Source organism: Opisthocomus hoazin, chromosome 1 (assembly GCF_030867145.1).
Source record: "Opisthocomus hoazin isolate bOpiHoa1 chromosome 1, bOpiHoa1.hap1, whole genome shotgun sequence".
In the NCBI taxonomy this organism is placed as follows: Eukaryota; Metazoa; Chordata; class Aves; order Opisthocomiformes; family Opisthocomidae; genus Opisthocomus; species Opisthocomus hoazin.
Window position 1 is genome coordinate 73784979 of NC_134414.1, and position 23595 is coordinate 73808573.

The 23595-nt window shown below is 40.7% G+C and overlaps 1 protein-coding gene across 1 annotated transcript in view; it reads right to left on the reverse strand.

The window, feature by feature from the left end:
• Positions 1-23595, reverse strand: part of LOC142361895 (pinopsin-like) — an 87219-nt gene that overhangs the window by 28366 nt on the left and 35258 nt on the right. Inside the window, exon 3 of the mRNA XM_075425836.1 lies at positions 316-549. Within this exon, the coding sequence (XP_075281951.1) occupies positions 316-549 (234 nt within the window). The remainder of the gene's footprint in view (positions 1-315; positions 550-23595) is intronic.

Sequence of the window (23595 nt, forward strand, 5' to 3'; positions counted from 1 at the left end):
CCAATGTTTGAGTATTCTTCTTGTTAATAGATGCCAGTACCTTTGGCAACTAACTCTGCATCATACAAATTAATACCCAGTGTGTCCTCAGAAGAACACAAGCAAGCTCAGTAAGCAAACATTTATCTGTTCTTCCTATCTAGCAATATATTGTTGACTGCAAACACTTCTACCCCAAGACTCCAGTGATATCGTTTGGACAAGTCTTGAATGTCCTTCTCACAAACACACATCTATAGGACTGGTAGTCACAGCGGTCAAGAATGCCTGACAGACCTTGAAGAAAACTTAATTAAAAAATTATATATGTCTTACCTGCTTATTCATAAGTATGTAGATAATGGGATTGCAAACAGTGCTGCTTTTTGCTAGGATGGAAGGTATGACACTTGCAACTGGAGTCACCACACCTGGCTTACCAAATGTTGCAAGTAATGCTATAACTCCATAGGGAATCCAACACACAAGATAGCAGATAACTGTAGTGATCACCATGAACAGTACGTGGTATTCTCTTTTGCGGGCAGCGTTCTTGTGGATTTTTCCAACCTAGGGGAAGGTGAAAAAAAAGATAGAATTTAAGAAGCTGACCTGTTGGATTGATTGCTTTAACGACCTGGGACTACTGGTCTTGTATCAGCAATGATAATTAACATTGTAGTTCCAAAAGCAAAACAAACCCAAACCCAAAAGTGAGCGACTACATTCAGAGACTTTCATTGTCTTCAACAGGCACTGGAGGAAGCCTTGCAGACATCATGCTGCATGCCAGCATAAACCAGATCCCAGTGGATGTTGGAGCAAAAGCAGAAAGGTGACAAGGTTGGCAACTAGTCCTTAATAACTGGTAGGTCATCTCCAGTTGCTTTTCAGGTATGGTATTTTGTATAATTGCACAATGTTTTCACTCAGATAATTCCAGTACACAGGACTTGCTCGAGACGGAGAAGCATTACAAAGCACAAATGAACCAACAAAAGCATTTTCTGTTCAGGGTGTGGAAACAGCAGAGCAACACTAGAACAGTGCTTAGTACCTCTGTCCTCAGACATTTTAAAGGCTTGGCTAGACACAGCCTTAGCTGGCCTGGTGTAGTGTTGGCAATAGTCACACTCAGAGTCAGACACTAGAGAAGCCTTGCAAAAACTGCTTTATGAAATTTTAAGTGGTAGGATTCATCCTTTCCAGACTATTTCTTCCAGGTAGTTTACCACTGTGACAAAAGGGCCTCACTTCTCACAATCATCAAAATCAGTTTTTATGTGCTCTGTAAGAAGCATGCCAAACACTGACATAGTTCAGCTATTGTACTGGGGGTTTGGGGGAAATAGAGTAGAATTGTGTAAGCAGGAAGCACAGATTTAAATGATCCGTTTCCGTGTGATGTTCCAACAGCCCATCTTGCTAGCATGAATTTACCAGCAGCTACACTCTATAGCCAAATCCAGCTCTGTTGTGGAAGTATTTAAAGTATAGTCTGTGCTTCAAAACATACTTGTCTTTCGATCTCTTCTGGACCGAATCATTACAGAATCACAGAATCACAGAATGGTAGGGGATGGAAGGGACCTCTGTGGGTCATCTAGTCCAACCCCCCTGCCGAAGCAGGGTCACCTAGAGCAGGCTGCACAGGACCTTGTCCAGGCGGGTCTTGAATATCTCCAGAGAAGGAGACTCCACAACCCCTCTGGGCAGCCTGTTCCAGGGCTCCGTCACCCTCAGAGGGAAGAAGTTCTTCCTCATGTTCAGACGGAACTTCCTGTGCTTCATTTTGTGCCCGTTGCCCCTTTTCCTGTCGCTGGGCACTACTGAAAAGAGTCTGGCCCCATCCTCTTGACACCCACCCTTAAGATATTTATAGGCATTAATAAGGTCCCCTCTCAGCCTTCTCTTCTTCAGGTTAAACAAGCCCAGCTCTCTCAGCCTGTCCTCATAGGAGAGATGCTCCAGTCCCCTCACCATCTCCGTAACCCTCCACTGGACTCTCTCCAGTAGCGCCTCATTTTTCTTGAACTGGAGAGCCCAGAACAGAGTACTCCAGATGGGGCCTCCCTAGGGCAGAGTAGAGGGGGAGGAGAACCTCCCTCGTCTGCTGGCCACACTCTTCTTAATGCACCCCAGGATACCATTTGCTTTCTTGGCAACGAGGGCATTCTGCTGGCTCATGGTCAACTTGTCATCCACCAGGACACCCAGGTCCCTCTCTGCAGAGCTGCTCTCCAGCAGGTCCGCCCCAAGCCTGTACTGGTGCATGGGGTTGTTCCTTCCCAGGTGCAGGACCCTGCACTTGCCCTTGTTGAACTTCATCAGGTTCCTCTCTGCCCAACTTTCCGGCCTGTCCAGGTCTTGCTGAATGGCAGCACAGCCTTCCGGTGTATCCACCACTCCTCCTATTTTGTGTCATCAGCAAACTTGCTGAGGGTACATTCTAGCTCGTCATCCAAGTCATTGATGAAGAAGTTGAATAAGACTGGGTTGAGTACTGACCCCAGAGGGACACCACTAGCTACAGACCTCCAACTAGACTCTGCGCCACCGATGACAACCCTCTGAGTTCTGCCATTCTGCATCACACCCTTCTGGAGTCTAGAGCTCTAAGACAGAGGTTAAACATTAAAATAACAGCCAATTATTTTTTCTTGGGAAATGTTCAAAAGTATTGACTCCAAAATAACAAGGTTGGTCTCCCTAAGTGTCTTTGCAGCCAACAGAGAAAAGCAAACTCTGCAAGGAGGCTAATTTTGGAGCCAGTCTCCTTCCACTGACTCTAGATGGAGCCTCAGCACGCTGGTCTCCTGAGGTTATGGTTAACTCCTCAACTTCCCCCCAGTGGGTTTAGCAAACTCAGATGTGCCAGCAGGATTTCAGGAAGCATTCAAATGTTTAACGCATATCGATTGAATCTTGTACTCAGCCAAATGTAATTTATGTCCACTTTAAGATCTTTTTGCCTCCTGCGGTACTTGAGAGCAAACTGCGCCCAAGGGAACCAAGCCCCTGTAAAACTACAAACATAAATAAGCAAAAACGGCAGCTCCCTGGAATGCAATGCATCCAAACTTTACCTAACACAAAAACAGTTGGAGACCAATGGGTTTAAGCTGATGCAGAACACTGATGTGCACAACTTAGTAAAGGAATAAAACACAATTAAAAGTGGAAGCCACTAATCACCCAAGTTAAATGGCATCTCCTGTTGCCTGGTGTACAATTTGTACATGCTAATACAGTGTGAATACTCAGAGCTTTACCTGCCTCTGTCATGTGGGTGCTTTTGCATAACATATGTGTTTATGTATCGGACTGCAAGGTAAAAACATATATATAATAACTGGGTAAGTACATATGGAAAGCAAAATAATATGGTGACACTGTTTGTTTTCTGTTAATTATGATTCTGGCCCTCTAGAGTGGTTGATGCTATCTGGAATTTCAGTAGAAATGTTCCTGTTGAAAGTAAATAAAACACACATCAACTTAGTCTGCTAAAAAATAAGAAGTATTTTTCCTGTGTAGTCTTCCAACGATTTTCTGCAAAAAGGCAATTACAAAAATAAAATCCATCCTTTCTGAAAACACTGGGGTCTATTCTTTTTTCTGCAAGAACAGAACTTGTTTATCTCATAACTACTTTAGCTTGAAAAAAAAAGGATTAATAATAGATAATGGTCCAATACTGTATTGCTTATTTGAACTAAATTTTTCATGACTAATGGGAATTTTCTCTGACTGAAGAATCCAGGATCCCATGTTAGCTGAAGCAATGTTACAAGTTTAATATTAACTGAGAAATGCAAAGCCCCAGCTAGCCACAGCATCCACAGCTAAACATCTTCGATAAAGGCAGAGGCATCAGTCAACACATTTTCCCTCTGTGTTTAGATAATATCTCTGTTCTGAAGAATTTGCAAGCATTTACCCTCTGCACAGAAAAAATATGTATCAGAAAGAAGGGAAGGAAAGATGTATAAAACTGAAGTGACTATGGGTATGATTTTGGTACGTATCCTATTTTCACATCTTTAGCTTGTTTCCTTAGGAAGGGAAGCCTGCATTGTCACTGTGTCTGTGTCAATATGTTAATAAATTTGTCTGTCTGTTGGTCTCAGTATCTTCCTTGTAAATTTGATTGAGGTTTTGAAACTTATTAGGTGGACAGAGGTCTTTGACACTGAGTTCTTCACATGTCACTAGAGCAGAAGGATCCTTACTAATGTTCTCATCAAGAAGAAAAATGTAATGTGAAATGAACTCATATTAGACACCAGAGGATCCACTCTAGTTTCGGTTCAGTTTTTATTTTTTAATTTATTTTTTTCCTCTCATCTTCCTCTTCTGATAATTAAAAAGGAGAAAGCTTTGGTCACAGCTGTTCCTGAAATAGGACATTCATAATGTGTCCCCAGTATCTATTAAGGGTGAGCTTCCACTGCAGTCTTGTATAATTGAGTTTAACAACTTCTCTGTCATGAGACAAACCTATTGGAAAGCAAACTTAGTTAGCTGTCATGCTCACAGAGTCTTTCACTTCCATGTTTGTACCGACATAGCCAATTGTTTTGATTTTTATGTGCCTCAAATTATAATTCTATAATATGATTTACTTACAGTTCAGATTCTGGGAACAAGCAAATTAGAACTTCAGGGTTTTTTTGAAAGTACTTCCCTCCCCCCCCTCCCCCAAGTACATTTATATTCTCACTGTTGCAGAGAAAAGATTGAAAGTATGGAATTGCAGTAAGAAATTCAAGCAATGGACCAGAAGTGAGGAAGGATCATAAAGTATGACTGTCCTTAATGGCTCTAAATCCCAGGTGACCTAGATGTCCCAGCTTTCCAGAGGGGGAAAGGATGAGTCCAAAGGACAAATGACCTCTAGGCTTCCTTTGCAATGAACCCCAAATGTACTTGATGCTCCTCTCGATTTTTATTTGATGTCCAGAGCTGCTGTAACTGTTAACTATATTTTATGCTTAGGTAACTCCTTTGCTTCCTCAGTGTCAGTAATCTCACTTTTTCTTGGTGTTCTGGCCACCAGAAAATCGCAGCACCAAGTTACTGTTTTAATTAGACTTGCCCGAGGATGGAGACGGCATGCTGACGGTTTGCTTGGCTTGACACACAGGACACACGAGGTGCTGGAGTTGTGCTGCACAACTGGAGGGGTGGGAGAAGAGTCGTATTGGTTGGTGCCTCTGAGCATGCTGCCGGGCTGTTGTGTGATTGTGCTGCCCCTGGCCTTGTGCCATATCTTGGGAAACAGAGCTGAACTGCGTGATCTTGTTTGCTATGCTCCTTCTGCCTCTCCAAGCCACTTCAGCCCAAACACAGCTGCTTTGATAGCGGTGATGGCAAGCAGCAGAGTCCCAGGCTGGTTGTGCTATCACCCTGGTGTGTCCTGGGATACGTTAACAATGCAAGAAGTGCCCGAGGATTTCAAGAAGTGTTAGACTACTCTGTAGAATGTGCCCCTAGAGTTTTGTTTTTGAAACCATGTACTACATTTATCTACACACTCTTGGTTTCACTGTCTTTGCAGCTCTGCAGCCTACCTTGAGGAGGTGTTATCTTTAAAAGTGCACTGTGTATAGGTGCTGGAAGGCCTCCAGCAAAAGATAGCTCAAGTTGATGTAACCTACAGAAAGATTACAATTTTGCAGGTGAAAAAACAGTAGGAAATTTAGCATTAAAATTATTTTATTCCTTATTTTAAAACTATTGGACAATTTAACACAATTGCCAGCCTGTATTTTCTGTAGTCAAATGGAAGTGCTCCCCAGAAATGTCTAGTGTCTGGCCAGCCAGATAAGAGAAGAGATCAGACAATGATAATAAAAAATAAATTAAAATAATGTTCTAGAATAGCTGAGTTTGTAAAGATCAACCTAAATGTGAAGATATAGGGTGCACATTAACATACATTTAAAATACACAGAAGATTTAAACCACATTTTTAAAATGACACATGAAATACTGGTCCACTGCGATCAAAAGGTATTTATTTAGGATAGCTGGAAAAAATATATCTTTGCTGTAAACTCAGCTGTTTTCTCTGGGACAAAGATCATCTCCTGCCAAATTTAGGGGTCCTGTTCTAATGTAGGGGAGGCACCGTATTTAAAGAAAATAAGAGGGTTGGGGGCGGGCCTGTTCAGGTTTTTATAATGAGAAAATGGTATATCTCCCCTACTTTCATCCTGAGAAGTAGCAGAAGTGTTCTGGTTTTTCAGAACTCAGCTGGAGGGAGTGACAGGAAATCTTGTCTAATCTCAGGCACCGAGCGTAAGGCTGGCACAATTACCTCTCGTTTGGATTTGCCCTGTAGCCAGGCTGCATCTTGCGTACATATCCAGTGCTCCCTTTTCCGCTCAATCGGTCATGCAAGACACATCTCACTAGTGAGATGACTACGGCAGTGCGCTGAGCAGATACACGAGATGCAACAGGCCACAGAGCATGGGAGAAGCCATGGGGGTATTCAGCGAGGAGGATGGCAGTGGTAGAAATGTCCTCAAGAGGGGCCTGAGTGACACATGGCTTGGCTGACTTCAAGGGTCGCGTGCCCTCCCAGCTGACAAGATGTAGCAGATATGTCACGTCATTCATCAGGTGATGCCTTGCAGCAGTATCTCCTGCATTGCCAAAGAAACTGGGGAGCTCTAGGTCTGCCATGACCTAGAGGAAGCTTGGCTGATCTGACAGAGAAAAGAGAACGGGTCTGTCCTTTTCCTTGCAGAAGGCTAACCAGCACCTTCCAAACACATGAAAAATGTTGTACAATGGTATGGGAAAGAATAATATGGCAGTGGGCCATATGAAATGATTTTAGGGTAACAGGTTCTGGTTACCCAATTTAGGAATGCGGAGGTCAGTCCAGACCTCACCACTGCCAAGCCAGCCTGTTGCTGGAGGGAACAGCCAGGTGACAACCACAGCTGAGCCCGTGGGCTTTTTCCAGGCTAAACGTTGGAGCTTTCCAGCCCAGACAAAACAGGACAGCGGCTCTCTACCTCCAGTGAGAGATTTACTGCTTTTGGTATTTTTCTTAGCCACCACATGGCTCCACATGGGAGAAGAGCCTGCCCAAGGGGACAGCCTGCCCCATCCTGTGCTCCAGAGCCAAAAGTTCAACCTACTGCAGCCCCTGCTCAGCTCCCTCCAGATTCAGCTGGCCGTGAGCTGTGGGGCTGAGGGAGGACTGGTGGCACTTCACCTGCTCAGAAGGTGACACAGGCGGAGGGATGGGTGTACACAGAGGTGGTGTTGCTGTGTCTGGCAGGCAACTGTGAGGCCCACAGTGCCAGAGGCACATATCCCCATCAGCCCTGTGAGGCACTAACTAACATGTACAACTGTGCATGCTCCCGGCATCCATGGGCAAACTGGGTTTTTAATATATATATACATATATAAATATATATATAAGGCAAGGGAGTTGGGATAAAGTTAGCTATTAAGAAGGGAAAGCATCGATGATGATGATCTAACCTGATTGTTTTCATGAATTCCCCTGTTTTCTTTTTTGCATTTACGCTTGTCTCTCCACCTTACTTAATGTAGCTATGTGTGTTCTCTCATAAAGCATTTCCTTCATATTTTAACAGCTCCCAGTCATTTATCTTGAAAGGTTATGAAGAGTATCTAGCATCCCATCTATCTAACCACTAGATGGAGAGACTACACAGTAAGAATCCAGCATCAAGAGCCACTTCAAGTAGGGAACATGTACATCAGAGCATCTTAAAAATCAAGGGGGTTGTTTATGCATTTTGTTATTCAAGTCAGTTTCTCTTTCTCCAACTATTTATTAAGATAGAAAATAATAGCAATTATACCCTGCGCATCCAAATAGTGGATGCTGTAATCAACCTTCACCTAATCCACTCCAAATAAGCAATATGGAAACAGGGTGCAAAGTGCTTTTTTGTCATGGCTGATACATTATACCTGGACCTGTCTTCATATATTTTACGCTTATATAACCATGTTTTCTTTGCTACTTCAGAACTGCACAGCAAAGAGAAGGCTATTTATGAGCAGCTGTGTTTCTTGCCAACTTCCTTCAGTGTCAGTTATAAATGCTTGTTTTGACATGATAAAATATTCAACAGTACTACCAAAAACAGAGACAAATGAAATATTCATAATAATCTGAGGGAAGTCTGCCAATCTTTGATCATTTGGTCTGCTACAGTGTCTTGAAATGAACAGAAGGGAGCTGGACTTTTTAATGCAAAAGCTGCAGTAGAGGAAGAAGCTGGAAAAAAATCTTTCCTCCTTCACAAACCAGTCAAGTAAGACAGCCTTCTCTGTTATGTTTCTAACAAAAGAAAATTAGGAATGCTCTCCATCTAGTTGTATGAATAATCCTCTACCAAACCCAGGAGTGTCTCTAACTAAGCAGCGACTCAAATATGTTATGATGAGCTTTCTCCTCTCCTGTCTCTATGGATTCTGTCCTCAAACAAAAACAAGGAAAAAAGCCAAAAAAAACCCCAGACCCCAAAACATGAAAAGCTCTCGAAAGCTACAGAAAATGGAAGCTCCGAGTAATACACTTTTCAGTGTGGGACACCCCAGAACTGATACTTTATGGATTAATACTAAGATAGATTAAATACTTTGCTTGTTATTCAAGACAGACAGTAATGGGAAAAGAGGGCTCACTGGCTTAAAGATAAATGCCTTCTTTATTAGCATTTATGTGTCTAAGTTCAAAATAAAAGTGAGCACTGAAGAGATGTACAGTCTCTGTGGAAATAGAGGCTAAACAGAAACATCTGCTTTGGGTCATCTCAGCACCCAATGGGCCCACATTCTACAAAGCACTGACATTGATATGTTCTCTGACTGACCTGAGATTTAAGCATGCACATGAGCACTTCGCTCAGCTGGGGCCAAATAATAAGTTAATAGCAACAAATACAGAAGGAGGAATGGGCTTTATAGTTAATTATTTTAAGTTTAGGGATTGAAGTTCATAGCAAGGATATTTTATCAGCTGAAGTCTGGCTTTATTGGGAATTTTTGTCATTGAAATGGGAACAGTCATCGTAATGCCTCAAGGTGAAGTTATGCTCTAAATACAAAACTTAAGGTTTTGTACACTGTCCTTGAAGCATAACTGCTACTGCTGTTAACACCAGTGAAATTCTACTGTGAACTTAAGGAACACTATAATCCTCTTAGTTGCAGGAATTCTTCCACTGCACTAGCTAAAAGGCTTTTAGCAGCAATTTGACTTACACACTGAATACATTCCCATGCACTAAACGAGCAGCTCATGGTGTCACTTCCATCATACACAACTCATGTTTTAGCCTGACCTTCTTTCCTCACTGTGGATTTTCTAGCATCGGTATGCATGAGAAAATTAAAAGTGTATTACTCACAGTTACCATTTGGTTTGCATTAACAGCTTGGTTTTAGAAAAACAAGTACATTAGATACCTGTATCTTCCCCAAGTGGGGGCTATCTCTTGTCCTTTGTAGCTACAGATGTAGCCAGCAAGGACAATGGCTATGAAAACACGAGTGTGGGCTTCCCACGTACTGAGCTGTCAGGACACAAGCCAATTCCAGTGCCAGGGCTGAACGTGCACTGCACTCGGCTGTGAGCAGCAAGCTCAGCCTGTCCGTGAGTCAGCCTGTGGCCTGGGCTTAGCACGAAGCTAACGCAGATGTGGGAGGTCCAGAGCTGCCTTGCATCCCACCAACCTGGCCTACAGGCAAAGCATGCCCACCCCTACAGCAGCCAGGACAGACAGACCCGAGCGGCTTCCCCCAGCAGCTGGGTCTGCTGTTTCTTGTATGGGAACTGCAGGGCCAGGAGAAGTCGTCTGCCTCTGGCACGCAGTAAGCAGCCCACACCAAATGGAAGGGCACTGACTCACTCAGTGGTCCAAAGGTATGACAGCAACAAGTAAAGCAGTTTGGAAATGTTAAAACCTATGCCCAATAAAGAAAAAAAGGGCTTCTGAGGTGCAATAGAATGACCGTAACACTGCAGAGCCACCAGCCCTGGTAGCTCGTTTAAGCAGACATATTGTATATGATGATATGCACTTCTCAAAAATGTTATTTGTATGTATTTCCTTCAGTAATTATGGGACTGCACAGAGCTGCTATCTCTGATATTGGCAGTGACACTTCCACGGCACGTACCTGCTTGAAACAAATCAAAGATGTGTAGAAAATAAGATATGTGGAAAATGGAAACTAAAAGGGCAGTGAGGTGTGTTTGCTATCTGGAAGATATAGTTAACTGAAAAAACCTGGGGATGCAAGTAGCATCAAACATTCTGTCCAAAGTTATTTAAACTCTAATTGATTTTCTATCAACAAGATGATCAAAAGAAACTGCTATAAAATATTAAGGTTGTTGAGGTTTTGTGTGTCTAACATGACTTACGCTATTTTACAAATTATTCTCCCTAGATAGTTTGGGAGACTGTAATAGGTAGTAAGCTGTTCCCTTGAAGCCATCAGGTCTAATTTTCCCAAACTAAGCAGTCACAAACTATAGTAGTACTTGCTCGTATTTGAGTGCTTGTCTAAGTCCAGTTCTAGTAAGCTTGTTATACCTGGACTTGATTCACACCAACTGACATCCCTATCAATGGGGTCAGCAAGAACATGTTGGCCTGAACTAGCCTAAAACAAGTTTATATGCTACAGATAATAAAGAAACTTCAAAGTTTTTAAAGGCAGGATTCACTACTCTGCTTCCAGTATGCAATTACAAAGGGGATGAGTTCTCCTTTATCAAGGAAGACACTTATTCTGGCCTGAAAAATCACTGAGTCAAAGCTGGCTCTGGTCCTGGGGGTTGTAAAAGGTGCAATGGCTCCTATGTAGGGGTTAGCATTAAAAGTTTAGAGCCCTGGAAGAACTGAATGTTGACAGACCCTCTCTGATAGCAAATACCAGCAGTTTTTCTGGTCCTTTCATTCAAAGTATCTGAAAGCCAGTCCCAGGACAGAGGTTGCTTTGCAGTTACCTGGATGTAGGTCTATCTGCACCTTTCTCACGGAAGAAGGAGGTTTTGGTACATTTTATGACAGCCAAATTCCAGAATCCTTCCTGACCTGGTGCTGAGCATCCAGACTGCCACCATCAGGCACTTTGCAGCAAATCCATAAGGCTTTAGCAGACCCACTGCCCTCCGTTTGACTGCAGAAGATGCCTATAAGACTAATTTGGCCTAATGTTTTGGTGGCTAAGGTGATGCAAACTGAACCTTAGCCAGAAAAAGAGCAGGAAGGGGACAGAGAGGCAGCTACTCCTATTCCCACTGCACAGTACCCAGTAAACCTGGGATTTTACACGCATATATGTCCAGAAAGTGATAACATTGCCAAAACAAGCATTTAAAAAAGAGAGAATAGTATGTTTTTCAGGGAGAAAGTAGAAAAATTAGAGACTTGGCAAAAGACTGACACTGGAGAGGCTCTGGGGATCTAAGCTTGTACATCAGACCCCTCTGGGGCTGTGTGCAGAAACCTGGCCAAAGATTTGTGTCCAGACTTATCTATCCCATGGTTAGAGGACTTTCATGGTAAGACAAGAGTGGATGCTGGTTTTATTGTAACAGAGTGGAGTAGGTATTTCAAAAAAACAGTAGGTTTTGTTGCATGGTTGAACTGAACCAGAGTTAGGTGGTAAAAGGGGTGTTTTGTCAGCAAGTACAGCACAGACTCCTGAAGGAGATTCAGTAGCTGCTGAACCAAGTCAGGACTGAGAGTGACCTTATACCCGTTGCACATAATGCTGGGTTCATCTGTGAGGGTGAAACTGAGGAATTCCACCTTGGGGATGGAAAAATTGAAGGTCTGAAGGATACTGTGCAATAATAAAATCAAAATGCAGCTATTTTTGTAAAGATAACATGTAAGAATATTACTACATATGCTGCTGCTTAGCAACACAACTTGCTTTAATAAAGGTGGAAGGTGTTGAGATCACTTTCAGCCAGTAATTTAGTTTGACTCCTCATTTTGAAAAGCTTGCCAACAAATTATACCCTTAACAGATTTACTTTTCCAATAACCAGCTTCTGGGTTTGGGTGGTTTTTTTAATAACTTTTGCCATGGCTTTGACTGACCTAACAGCCCAGCTGAAGTTAAGGGAAAGGAAAAAAGAAAACATATTTCTGTTTTTTAAAGCTGACTTCAGCGTATTTTGCATTGAAGAATTTCTAGAGCAGAAGGGGAAAATATCAGACATCATTTCCTTCTTGGTTTCCATGTGCATTCTTCCAGAGATAACACCACGCAGGATGTGTATCTGCAAAATCACTAATGTGGTTGAAGTCTTCAAAAAGAGATGAACTGACATGTGTAAAATTTATTTCCAGGTTTCAAAGTTACTACTTGATGCTAAGCAGTAAAATGTTACCATCTACATATGAAATGGAGTGCACATTGGCCCGCATCTAAAGGAAAAATGTTTTCAATTAAAGGTGAAAAAAATAATGCTTTGAAAGACTGGAACACTGATACAGCTAAAGCAGGAAATAACAGCCTGCATGTTGTAATTGGCAAGGAAAATAAATATGAGAGTCAGAGTACATGTCAGCTGAGATGATTGGCGAACTTATTCAGCTGGAATCAGAGCACATTAAACCTCTCTCCCCACACTTCAGGTGTGTTTGCAGTTTGGTTTACGACATCTCCCTTTTCACCAAAAAAAGCAATGTTTGTATGAATGTGTATATATGTTTGTATATATGTTAAAAATGTATACACAGCATATACTGTATATGCGCTATATATGTATATATACACTATACACGATATATATACACACTATTCATTATATACTATATAATATACACACACACATATATCTATAGTTGTGCGAAAAGACACAGGAGTCATCCAAGGTTGGAGAAGAAAGCTATGATGCATGTATGACTCACTGCCCCGTTCACCTCTTGAACGAGATGAACAACCTTTTCTACACTAAATACCAACATTTCCTCTGAATCTGGGGTGTGAATTTCAAAAAAAAGTGCCAGAATAATGTTCTCCCTAAAAATGGAACTTGAGTATTCCCCTAGATCCATTTTTGCATGCACGTATAAAGCTCTCACTCACATTTAACACTGCTTTTCATCAGGATAGCACACGTGGGTGAGAACTTAGGCGTTGCTTTCCTTTGGATTTGTAACTACACTCCTTGCAGTGAAATTAGATGTTAAAATCACTCAGGCATCAGCAGTCTTTCCACACCCAACCACAATTACTCCTTTTCCTGGGGAGAGGTCAAGTTTTCCCATACTTTATCAAGGTCTCCCCTCCCACCCCCCTAAAAATTTCTACCGACATGTAAGATAAAGCAAGGAATCGTTAAAGACATGTGAGTATGCCTTTGACATGTAGCTATTTATATTTGAATAAGTCTAATATATGTGCTTGGATCTGCCTGTCAAATTCTGTAGACTCTGTGCAGAATATAAATCTAAAGTGGTTTCAAAGCTCTCCTCTCCTTGCAATCTTTAACAATACAGCAATTATGCTGAAACTGGCCTGACATACTCATGACGGATCGTTTCCCTCGAATTATTACACACATTATCACGGCACAGGTGTATTTAGTAAAAAAAAACCCAAAACAAAACAAACCCCTGCAAAGTCTAGAAATCTTCAACCCCTCTCAGCAGAAGCCTCAGCACCCTCCTGAATTTTGATCTCACTCTACAGCTTCTCGTCCTTTTTTCAACACAGAATGACAAACAGGAGGGAGAAATTCATGTAAACTGCTGAGTTAGATGATTAAATTTAAGCAATAAGACTGAAGCTCAAGTGTACACATTATTGTTTTCCTCGGGAGATTATATACCCAGGGTTGTGTTGCACCTGAAGAAGTTAGGTCTCTCTAGCCTTCACTCTGATACGCCGCAGAGGGTAAGCAAGGGGAAATTGGCTTAGCGAGTTGTACCCAGCCTGGGTGTTTAGAAACATTTATCTTAGCTCAGAGAAAATGAAGATAAATTCCTTTTCTGTAGCTTGTGCATTAGACAGTTCTCTATAAATTATGTATGGTTTCAAGACTTCAAGTTAGGAAACTGAAACTGTGGTAAAGTTTCATATTTGTTTCAGACTACTAAAAAGACAAGATAAGGAGAACCAAACTGTTACAATTTTATGAGTTTGATACCTTACCCTGTAAGGCAGTCTCTGACTGTGCGGCAACTTGTGCTTGCAATTAAACACAGAATAATCCTGGACTAAAGAAGACTGAAGCCCATACTAAACACTCTGTAATCCCCTCCCCAAATCCCCTACCAATTAGATGGGTGAGGAGGGCAGAGTGTCTCCAGAACATGGTGTGCAAGCGAATACAAAACGGTCCCACCACCTGCCAACCATACCTAAGCTGCAAACACACAGACAGCATGGTGAGGGGCCACCTGGTTTTTGACAGAGTTAGGGTTATGCAGTACATTACATTAGAAATATTTCTCTGTGTCCAGTCAATTTGCATAAGCTGATACTATATTGGATATATGTATAGGTACGGCAGAATTGCACGTATAGATATGGCCCCAAACCTGTTTGTCCTTTGTTTATCTTCTAAAGTTGGATATAATACTTGAAATAAAAGAAAATACATATTTTCTGATGGAACAGAAGCACTGAAATACACATCACAAAGTATAATAAACATGTCATAAAGAATTCTCTAACTAACTGAAAACAAATACCAAACATAATAGAGTCAACTCTTTCTGCAAAATTTTGGGTTATAGCTGTTGTTACATATTCAAAAATATGGTATTCTGAAAGTTTATTTTACTTTGTCGGATGCACATTAAATAGCAGCTGCTGGAGGCAAAGGACTGAATTTATCTGCTTCTTTACCATTTCATTTTCATATTGCCATAAACTACTCTAGCACTGCAAATTTCCTGTTACCTTGATGAACTTGTTTTACAATCTTTGCAAACAAATGCTGGGAATGCCATGAACTTCAACGCATTTAAAAACATATAGCTAGAGGGGTGGAAGGATTCTTGAGAGATCCAGCAGTGTCCATCACCCCCCCCTGCCCCAGTATGCACTCTCAGGCAGGAATAGTATTCCTCGACCAGCCTGAGAGTTACTGTCTAATTGAAAAATACTTTATATTCTGGAGCAGCCTGTTCCATTATACCCTTAGAAACATGTCAGTAGCATCTGATCTAAACTTTAATTTCTAGAAATTATTTCCTTTTCTCTTACCATTAGTGTAAAGGTGTGTAAACCTAATTAGGCACAACTGCTTTTCTTTAGTAGCAGTGTTTTTACATTGCAAAACTGTTCATGTCTGTTCTCAATATTTACCTATCTGGGCTCAACAAAACCAGCACACAGAACAGAACACACCCAAGGTCAGGCGTTCCACACCTCTGCTCATCTGCCCTGCCATAAGATCTAGTCTGTTTGGAAAGGTATTCTTTTCCCAACCCCACATGCTGTTTGTGACTCACTATTCAAATTAGATCCTTTAGACTGTACTGGTTCCCAACCTCTCTTTACCCGTCCTGTATGATTTCGTCCATCTAAGCAAAACTCTACACTTGCCTTGACCAACCCTGATGGTCACTGACCGTTTTAGACATAGAGTCCTATTACATCATCAAAACTGGTAATAAAAATGTTGAAAGCACCTGACAGATCTCCATGAAATGGGCACCTTATGGGGACTTTAAGCCACTATTTCCCTAGTTGCTATAAGCATGTCATCTGTTAAGAACTTGAGTTCTATCACAACTACAGGTTCCTGTCTATCCAGTAGACTGTTACCTGTCAAAATGAAAATGAGCATAGTTCATTTTGGCCAACTTTTGACCAACCTGTGTTGGCAGTTCTGACCCAGACCATTCAACTGCAAAGACACTGAAGCCTTTTTTAGAGTAGTGAGAGCAAGAACCAAGTTTAAAAAAGAAAAAAAACCCTCTATCTACTGTTTGGTGTGGACCAACCATGACTTAATGGGGTGTCTATAGAAGGAACTAGTTGAAAATGTCCATGTAATGGATCTTCGGGAAACAACACTCCTTGGCTGATACTTCTGCGGTAAATGCTCAGACTACTGGATAGCAAAGATGGTTTTCTCTGGTAAATCCTTATTTTCTATAACTGGTATGATGGCTCTTTCTTGAAATCAGTGCATATCATTCTCCAGCTCTCTTTTTACATATCATTGTTAACAGCCTAAGCACCAGGAAGTTCTTTGAATATGCGGAAAAACAGGAAGCCAGATAGAAAACTGGTGGGACCGTGTGATGATCAAGGTATAAAAAACGTACTCCGGACTGAGCAGGCTCTAGGACAGAATTGTAATGAATTTCTTGCATCAGTCATCACTACCAAAGATGTTGGGAAGATCTGGTGAATTCTTTGTACCAGATATATTAGAGGACCTCGATCAATTTGAGGTAAAAATGCAAGAAGTATTAGACCAAATATATACGTTAGTGGGTGTTGGGGAACCCTGGGGGAATGTGCCACAGAGAGGGACCAGATTTGCACACACTCCCTAGACAGCATCTGCCGTAGTCACTGTCAGGAGCAGAATACCAGGGTGATGGACCACTGGTGGAGCTCCCCTACACACCAGAGAGACCACTCAGGGAACTGCATACAGAATTCAGCATAGAGAACTATGGTCTTGTTGCAGATTTTGCCTTACTATGTCTGTATGAAAAAGTTGAGCTAGAGATTATGAGCAATTCAGCTATTGGTGCCTAATATTTTCCTTGATCTTTAAGATGAATCCCCTTCCACAATCTACTTGTATTCCAGAACAACAGACGCTACATTTGTCACTGAAGAGGTACTCCTGACTTCATATTTTACTTCACCATCTTTATATACTTATTTGTTCCTAGAATGACATTTTGATGGGTATGCTATTGACATCAAATAAACAAATTAATCCTCCTCTGATGGCAATAGCCACAATTATTTCATCTTGTACACACATAATGAAGAGGAGGTACCTACAGAATATTTGCAGCTGACTTTGCAACAGGCCTCCACTGGTCATCACTGAAACAAAGTTCACCAAGTTTGCTTTAAGTCAGGCCAGTGATTTCTATGGAGACACCAGCATCACTTAGGGAAGAAGTGGCAGTTTTATAGCACTAACAGCCCAGCTAGAGACCCAATGGCATTTCTAGGAAAGACACAAGCATTTGTAAAAGTGATGAGCTGCGTTAACTTCACCACGCTTAGATAAATCCTTGTCATTTCTCTGCAGAAAGAGCATGATGCAGATAGTGCTGAAGCACAATTGTAAAGTATACTGATGCTGAATTATGGTCTTGATAGCGAAGAGAAATACATTACACATTAAAAGTAAAATGTGCAACTTTTCAAAAAATTGGTTAGCTGGTAAATTGCACTTCAGTTTTGTCTGTGAACTGTAATCGTATGTAAAGTAAAACATAGAAGACGACTGGTTTCCGATAAGCATACTCACTTTGGAAGAAAACAATGAAAAACACCAATAGCCCGTCACGTTATATTGGCTTTGATAGGGCTCATTCTTTTGAATATTGACAGCTCCAAGTGCTTTGAGCTTGTAAATTAGTATTATTATTGCAAAGAAACAATTTCAGTAATAAAAAGACTAAAGTAACCTCTTAGAAGATGACTGAGATATGATAGCTGTTATTGGAACTGTTGTTTTAAATAATATTGGTTTTCCCTCAAATTTGTTTCTAGTTTGTGGAGGTAGAGGAGTATAGCAAGTGCATTACTTTGTTGTTGTTACTCTACTGCTGCACAAAAGGTAGCACTTTTATAAATGATTGCTGCAGGTAGGACAGACTTGTGGGTTATAGGGGAACGAGAAGAATAACACAGTACTGATGATAACTGAAAACTATCAATTCAGATTCCAAATTTTGTATCCAAGCAGAAGAATTGCTACCACACTGTAATTGTTCATTTGAGCTATATTTGCCACACTTTCTCACATACCCTGAGGGGACGGAAGTAAGCGTCCAGTAGAAGACCTCTATGAATTAAAACTAGATAATGGCTATTCTTTAGCATATTTTAATATTTCTGTGTAGTGGTTAAAATCCTGTAAGAGTGAAGCGGCAGTTTAGCAGATAACAAACTGGTCTTCTGCAGTGAGACCACTGACTATATCTAAGAAAGCATCAGTTCATACAGCTTCAGGTTTTGTTCAGGAGCAATCTAAGAGTAACCTAACATATGAGTTAAAGGTATAATGGCATTAGAATGACCCAGTCAGCAAACATGATCAGGTAACTATAGCTTAATGTGTGCATTAATTTAGATGAAAACAATTGTTACCAGCAAACATTTTGTTGACTGACACTAACATGAACAGGAAAGAGAAGGAAGAAAAAGGACAGGAGATGATGGAAAATGAGAGGAAAATGGGAGGGGTGGGGGGTGGTAAGAAGGAGAAAGGGAAGGGAAAGGGGAAGGGGAACCAAGGAAGTGGAAGGCCAAGGGGGAGGGGAAGGGGACAGGGGAAAGGAAGGAGGAAGGGAAGGGGAAGAGAAAGGGGAAGGGCAAGGTCCATTTTTCTAATCGGTTGTTTAAATTCATTTTGGAATGAATATTCTCTGCTGAGATGAACAGGTCAGTGAATTAAATTCCTCCCAGAAAATCTTTTCTCTTCAATACGTTAATATATAGGCTTGGTCACAAAGAACCAATTATAAAATAAATAGTAAGTTTAAGTAAATAAATACTGTTTTCCATTATATTTAATCTGGAATCACACTGCTACTTAATAGTGTCATAATTTTCCAGCTGGCCATAGAAAATGCCAAGACTAAAGGATTTCACACAGTACTTGGTATCCAATGCCATGCAACTGAAGTAAGAAAAAAAACCATTTTCAAAATAAACAACCTTTTTATCAACTGGAATGATTAACCACCTAATTACACTTTCCAGGAAAGTAGTAGAAACTTTCTTAATCTTTTTAAATCAAGGATGGATACATTTCTGGATGATGGACTGGTGCTTTGTCAAACACATATTAGTTTGAATGTGGAGGAACTCAGAGAAATATTTTGGTCACAGATTGGAAGACTAGATCATCCAAGAATCTTTTCTGAAGCTGAATTCTTCTAAATCTGTGAATAAGATTGCTAAAGTAAGCAGGATCTGTGAGTATAATGTGAACAATAAGAAAACAAAAGCAACAAAAATAATGTAGAAAACGCATCTTAAAGAAACAGAGTCTCTTGAGCTTTGTTTTCCTTTATAGGTTACTTTTCAGAAACTAAAGACAGCTTAAGTGAAAAAAAAGTGATTACGTTTAGAATTACAAATACAGCTAATTATAAATACTGATTAAATGCTCTGATTTAACCTGGAAGGTGAATGAGATCAGCGAATCTTCTCACCAAAAATCTATGGACATGGTAATACCTTTATTTACTTGTATGGCACTGTTTGACACATAGCCTGTCCAGGAGGATTATCAGCATACCACAGCTCGTAAAAACTTCCAGTTTTTCATAGCAGTTATTTTAGCTTAATTTGCATCCTCTGCTTCTTATATTTCCTAGCAGTTCCTCTTTTTGTGTACAACTATGTCACAAGCACCAGAATGAAGGACAAAGAGTCCAAATGTGGAACTACTCTGAAATGTAGTACCGCAATTGAAAGATGATACTGTTTGAACACTGGTTTCTAAGGATGTTTCTCTCAGTTTAATTTCTCCTTGAAAGCCACTTCTGTAGCTCTGATTGCACTTGTTACACTTTTTTGTGCCTTTTCTGTTTCCCCTGTGTCATTTTCAAATGGATAACCAGAATTCCTTGCAATATTCAAGCTTATACAATGATATAATAACATTGGGGATGTTTCTCAATCCCTTTCCTAGTACTTTCTAACTTATGTTTTTGACTTTCCTGAACAGAGAACTGAATTTTTCATGAAATTACTCAAACTGCCCCAATGAGCCCTTTGAAGACTGGTAACTGAGAGCCCTTCATCATATATGCACATATATGTATGATATATGCTACAATTACTTTTCTCTGCACAGATAACTGCACCTTAGGTGCTGCTATCACCTGCCACCCTCGTAGGCCTTGCAGACTCTGTTCTTCTCCTCCAGCAGTACCACGGCTGGTGTTGCCCACCCCACCCCACCCTTGACCTGTGACACCACTGCCAAAGCTACTCGCCACCCTTGTTCCCAGGTTTCCTGCTTCAGGCGACCATCGTAGGCCATCATCCCTTGATTTCCTCATCAACTGCATTCATTTCCCAGCTGATGATCTCCATGGATATCTATTCTAATAACTGTTTGGTTTCATATCTGCTAAAGGGGGCTGTACCAGAACTACTGGGGATGTCACACACTCGGGATGGAGATTCTGCATCCCTGCACAAAGCAAGTAGCCCTTGTTTCACTCTCTCCATCTGCAAATTTATACTACTCCCAATTGCAAAACATGTCCTTTGTCTTCCAAGGAAGAGGTTGGCACTAGTAGAATACTCTTTTACAGCCTAATTTTGCTCTAGATATGCTGGTTTTGACACTTACATTCAGGAAAAGCAACACAGGTATTTTAAGTAATTCTCTACATTTCCTTCTAATCCCAGGTCAAGGGCTTCAACACAGTCTGGGACAGTTAGTACCAAGATACAAACTACTCTAGCTACTCTATTCACTAATAAGCCCAGGCCCCTTCAAGTCAGTATTTGTTAAATATGGGTATTTCAAATTCAGCTCACTTTTGAGCAACACTTTCATTTCTGATTTTGTGATAGAATTCTTCAGAGTGCAATGAGTAAGTAGGGATGGATATAGTCAGAGCCTGTATGAAGCCTGTCCAGTGTGAATTTTATCACCTCAGAAATAAAAGGATGATGTAGTTTTATACAATTCTACCATTCTTCTGGAAAGACCAAAACTAATCGAGCAATACCTGTACCTCCCTAAGGAAAGGTCAAAGTGAAAAGAATACTGAGTTAACAAGATGATTCAGCAGGCTGGAATCGTATTTCTTTTAACTTGACATTTAGACTGAATTAACATCCTGAACTTGCTCAGCAAGCAATGAAGCTCAAAGCAAATCCATTTAGTTTTATATTGAGAAAATCCAAAATGTGCCAGGCCGACATGACTGAGCACCTCCTGAGCCTTGACCATCCCAGAGCGCAGAAGCAAGAGCAGGGCAGAAGAGCTTTTTCACTACTGAATAGTGAAACAAAACATGCAAAAAGAAAAGGCTCCCAGGAGTAGCACGCAATTAATAAAAGGCCGAGGCCAGATTGCCAACCACAGTTACAAATTTTCTTCATAAAGAGCTTAAAGATTGATGCAGAAAGGTCAGGCTGAAACGATGTGAAAGTCAGTTCTTTCAACTTGACATTTAGACTGAACTGATATTCTGAATTTGCTCAGCAAGGGAGAGAGAGAAAAGTATCAGGTAAGGCCTTTAAAGGCTTTTAGTGAGTGCCTGCAAGCCATACAAATAGAGAAACTAGAAAGTAATATCCAGTTGAATTAGTTGAGTGAACTTCCCAGAGACAGGTGTTTTTAAAGGCCCAGCTCCTATCAAAGGCATCAGAGCAGATCATGGTGTTATTGGTGTTTAACTAGGGATATCTACGATCAGAAACTAGTGCAAATAGTCATTGAATTTTCTGTGCAAGGAAATGGCTTGCATGCAGTGTTTTACAGACATATAACCAACCTTTAAGCATGTTTAATGGGATTGCTAACAAGTGTCACCGAAAATCTGGGAATAAAACCTCGTAACACCAATGTAGTGTTAAAAGGCAGGCATTCTTTATTGCAGCGCTGGATGCACGGGGGATAATTCCACCAAACGTGCATACCTCATACCTTTTCCATGCAGTTTATATGGATCAAAAATATGCATATTTATTTTATTCATGCATATTCAATATTATTCTCTTTGGTGATTGGTGTAAACTTTTCTCACTTCTTAGGTAAATTGTTGCGCAGATTCAGTTACCCTCTTCCATTGTTCCTTTTTGAGTAGGTGGTATTACTTGAGTAAGGGGGTCTGTGAGTCGGTGGTCGTGATCTCCCCCTGCCGGAATTACCTTTTACCTATTAGGCTCGCAATCTTGGCGATCTTGGTCAGTTTCTTCAGTCCATTTCACAGAACCACACATCATCATTTCTCTTGACAAAAACATAATTACCTATTATGGTTAGTGTTAATGGTTACCTAGAGAATAGACCCTCCATTCCTAGACCTAATGTCCTGGTGGGTCGGGCTGTACCAGGAACATAGCAGCATTGTTCATGTTTATGGTCAACTGATTCTATCACCCTGGTTACACAGGAATAAAAAAATACATATACTTCAGCGTTTGCTGAGTAGGGCAAGCTCCATTCATCATAAGAACTTTTGCTCAATTGTCTTTTTTTAAATTTAGGCTCAGAATATCTATTAATTTATTTCTTTTCTACTTCTGTGAAGGTTGGTTTTCTCTACACTTTGTTTATATTTAATCTTTAATAGGCCAGATATAAGATATCAGCAGCAAGATCTCAGCTAAATGGAAATTTCTCTTTCCACATGTTTGGGGCAGGTTCAGGCCAGGTTTTACATTACTAGATAAAATGGATGTTACAGCCTTATGAAACGCTTCAATGTTGTGCCTATTCTGCCTTCTATGTGACTAGAAATGAAACAGTCCAGTATTACTGAGATCCCCTTAGTAAACATCTTACATGCCTTTTATTGTCTGAGAAGCTGTTTAGTGGACAGATCTCCCATTGGAATTTAGATTACCACTCCTTAAACACAACAGAAGGTCTGGAATATACCCCAAAGGCAGCTCTAGCACATACTCAGCTGTGATTCATCTAGCTGCTTAGCAGATGCCAGTTGTACTACTAAAAGTCAAACAAGTACCCATTCATTGTAAGCTCAGATGACTCCATCTCAAGCCAGACACCCTGTTCATTGTAATAAGAGGCATATGGTGCAGACATTTTAAAAGAAGAACAACGGGAAAAAAAGATGCTTACGGAATAGGAAAGTGAAGACTCAGACCCCTAAACCTTAAAAATTATGAGTGAATGTTCATTCTTTTTAGTTTTGTATCTTGTCATAACACGGGAAGAATGAATTAAGGCCAAAGGGGACAGTGACTAAGTTACAATGAAAACCCTATAAAAGAGAAAAGTTGAAGAGTCCACGGATTAAGCATCATCTTCTTAAAAATAACCTTAGAAATACAGTAAGACACCTTATGCATATTTCTCTGAAGGAAACATTGGCTACTCATGATCGTATCTTTTTCTTTCCTATCTTTTACCTGTCCAGAGGGAAATTGATTTGCACATAAGGATTCCTGAGATTTTAAAGTTGAAGATCTCTATACTTAATAAGCTGAAGAGTTCATCTGACAACTGCATTACTAATGAAGAGAAACTCCAATGAAATGTGCCTGGTAAGAAGAGATGTAAAACTCTATGTGGTGTGATAGATCGGTATGATTTCTCCCAGGAAGGTTTGGACAAGCGCTCCTTCAGCAAAAGAGGCTCCCTGTAAAACAAGTGTCAGGTGCAAACTGGAAAGTGCCTGAACCGTATCTCTTTTCTTTCAGCAGGACCAG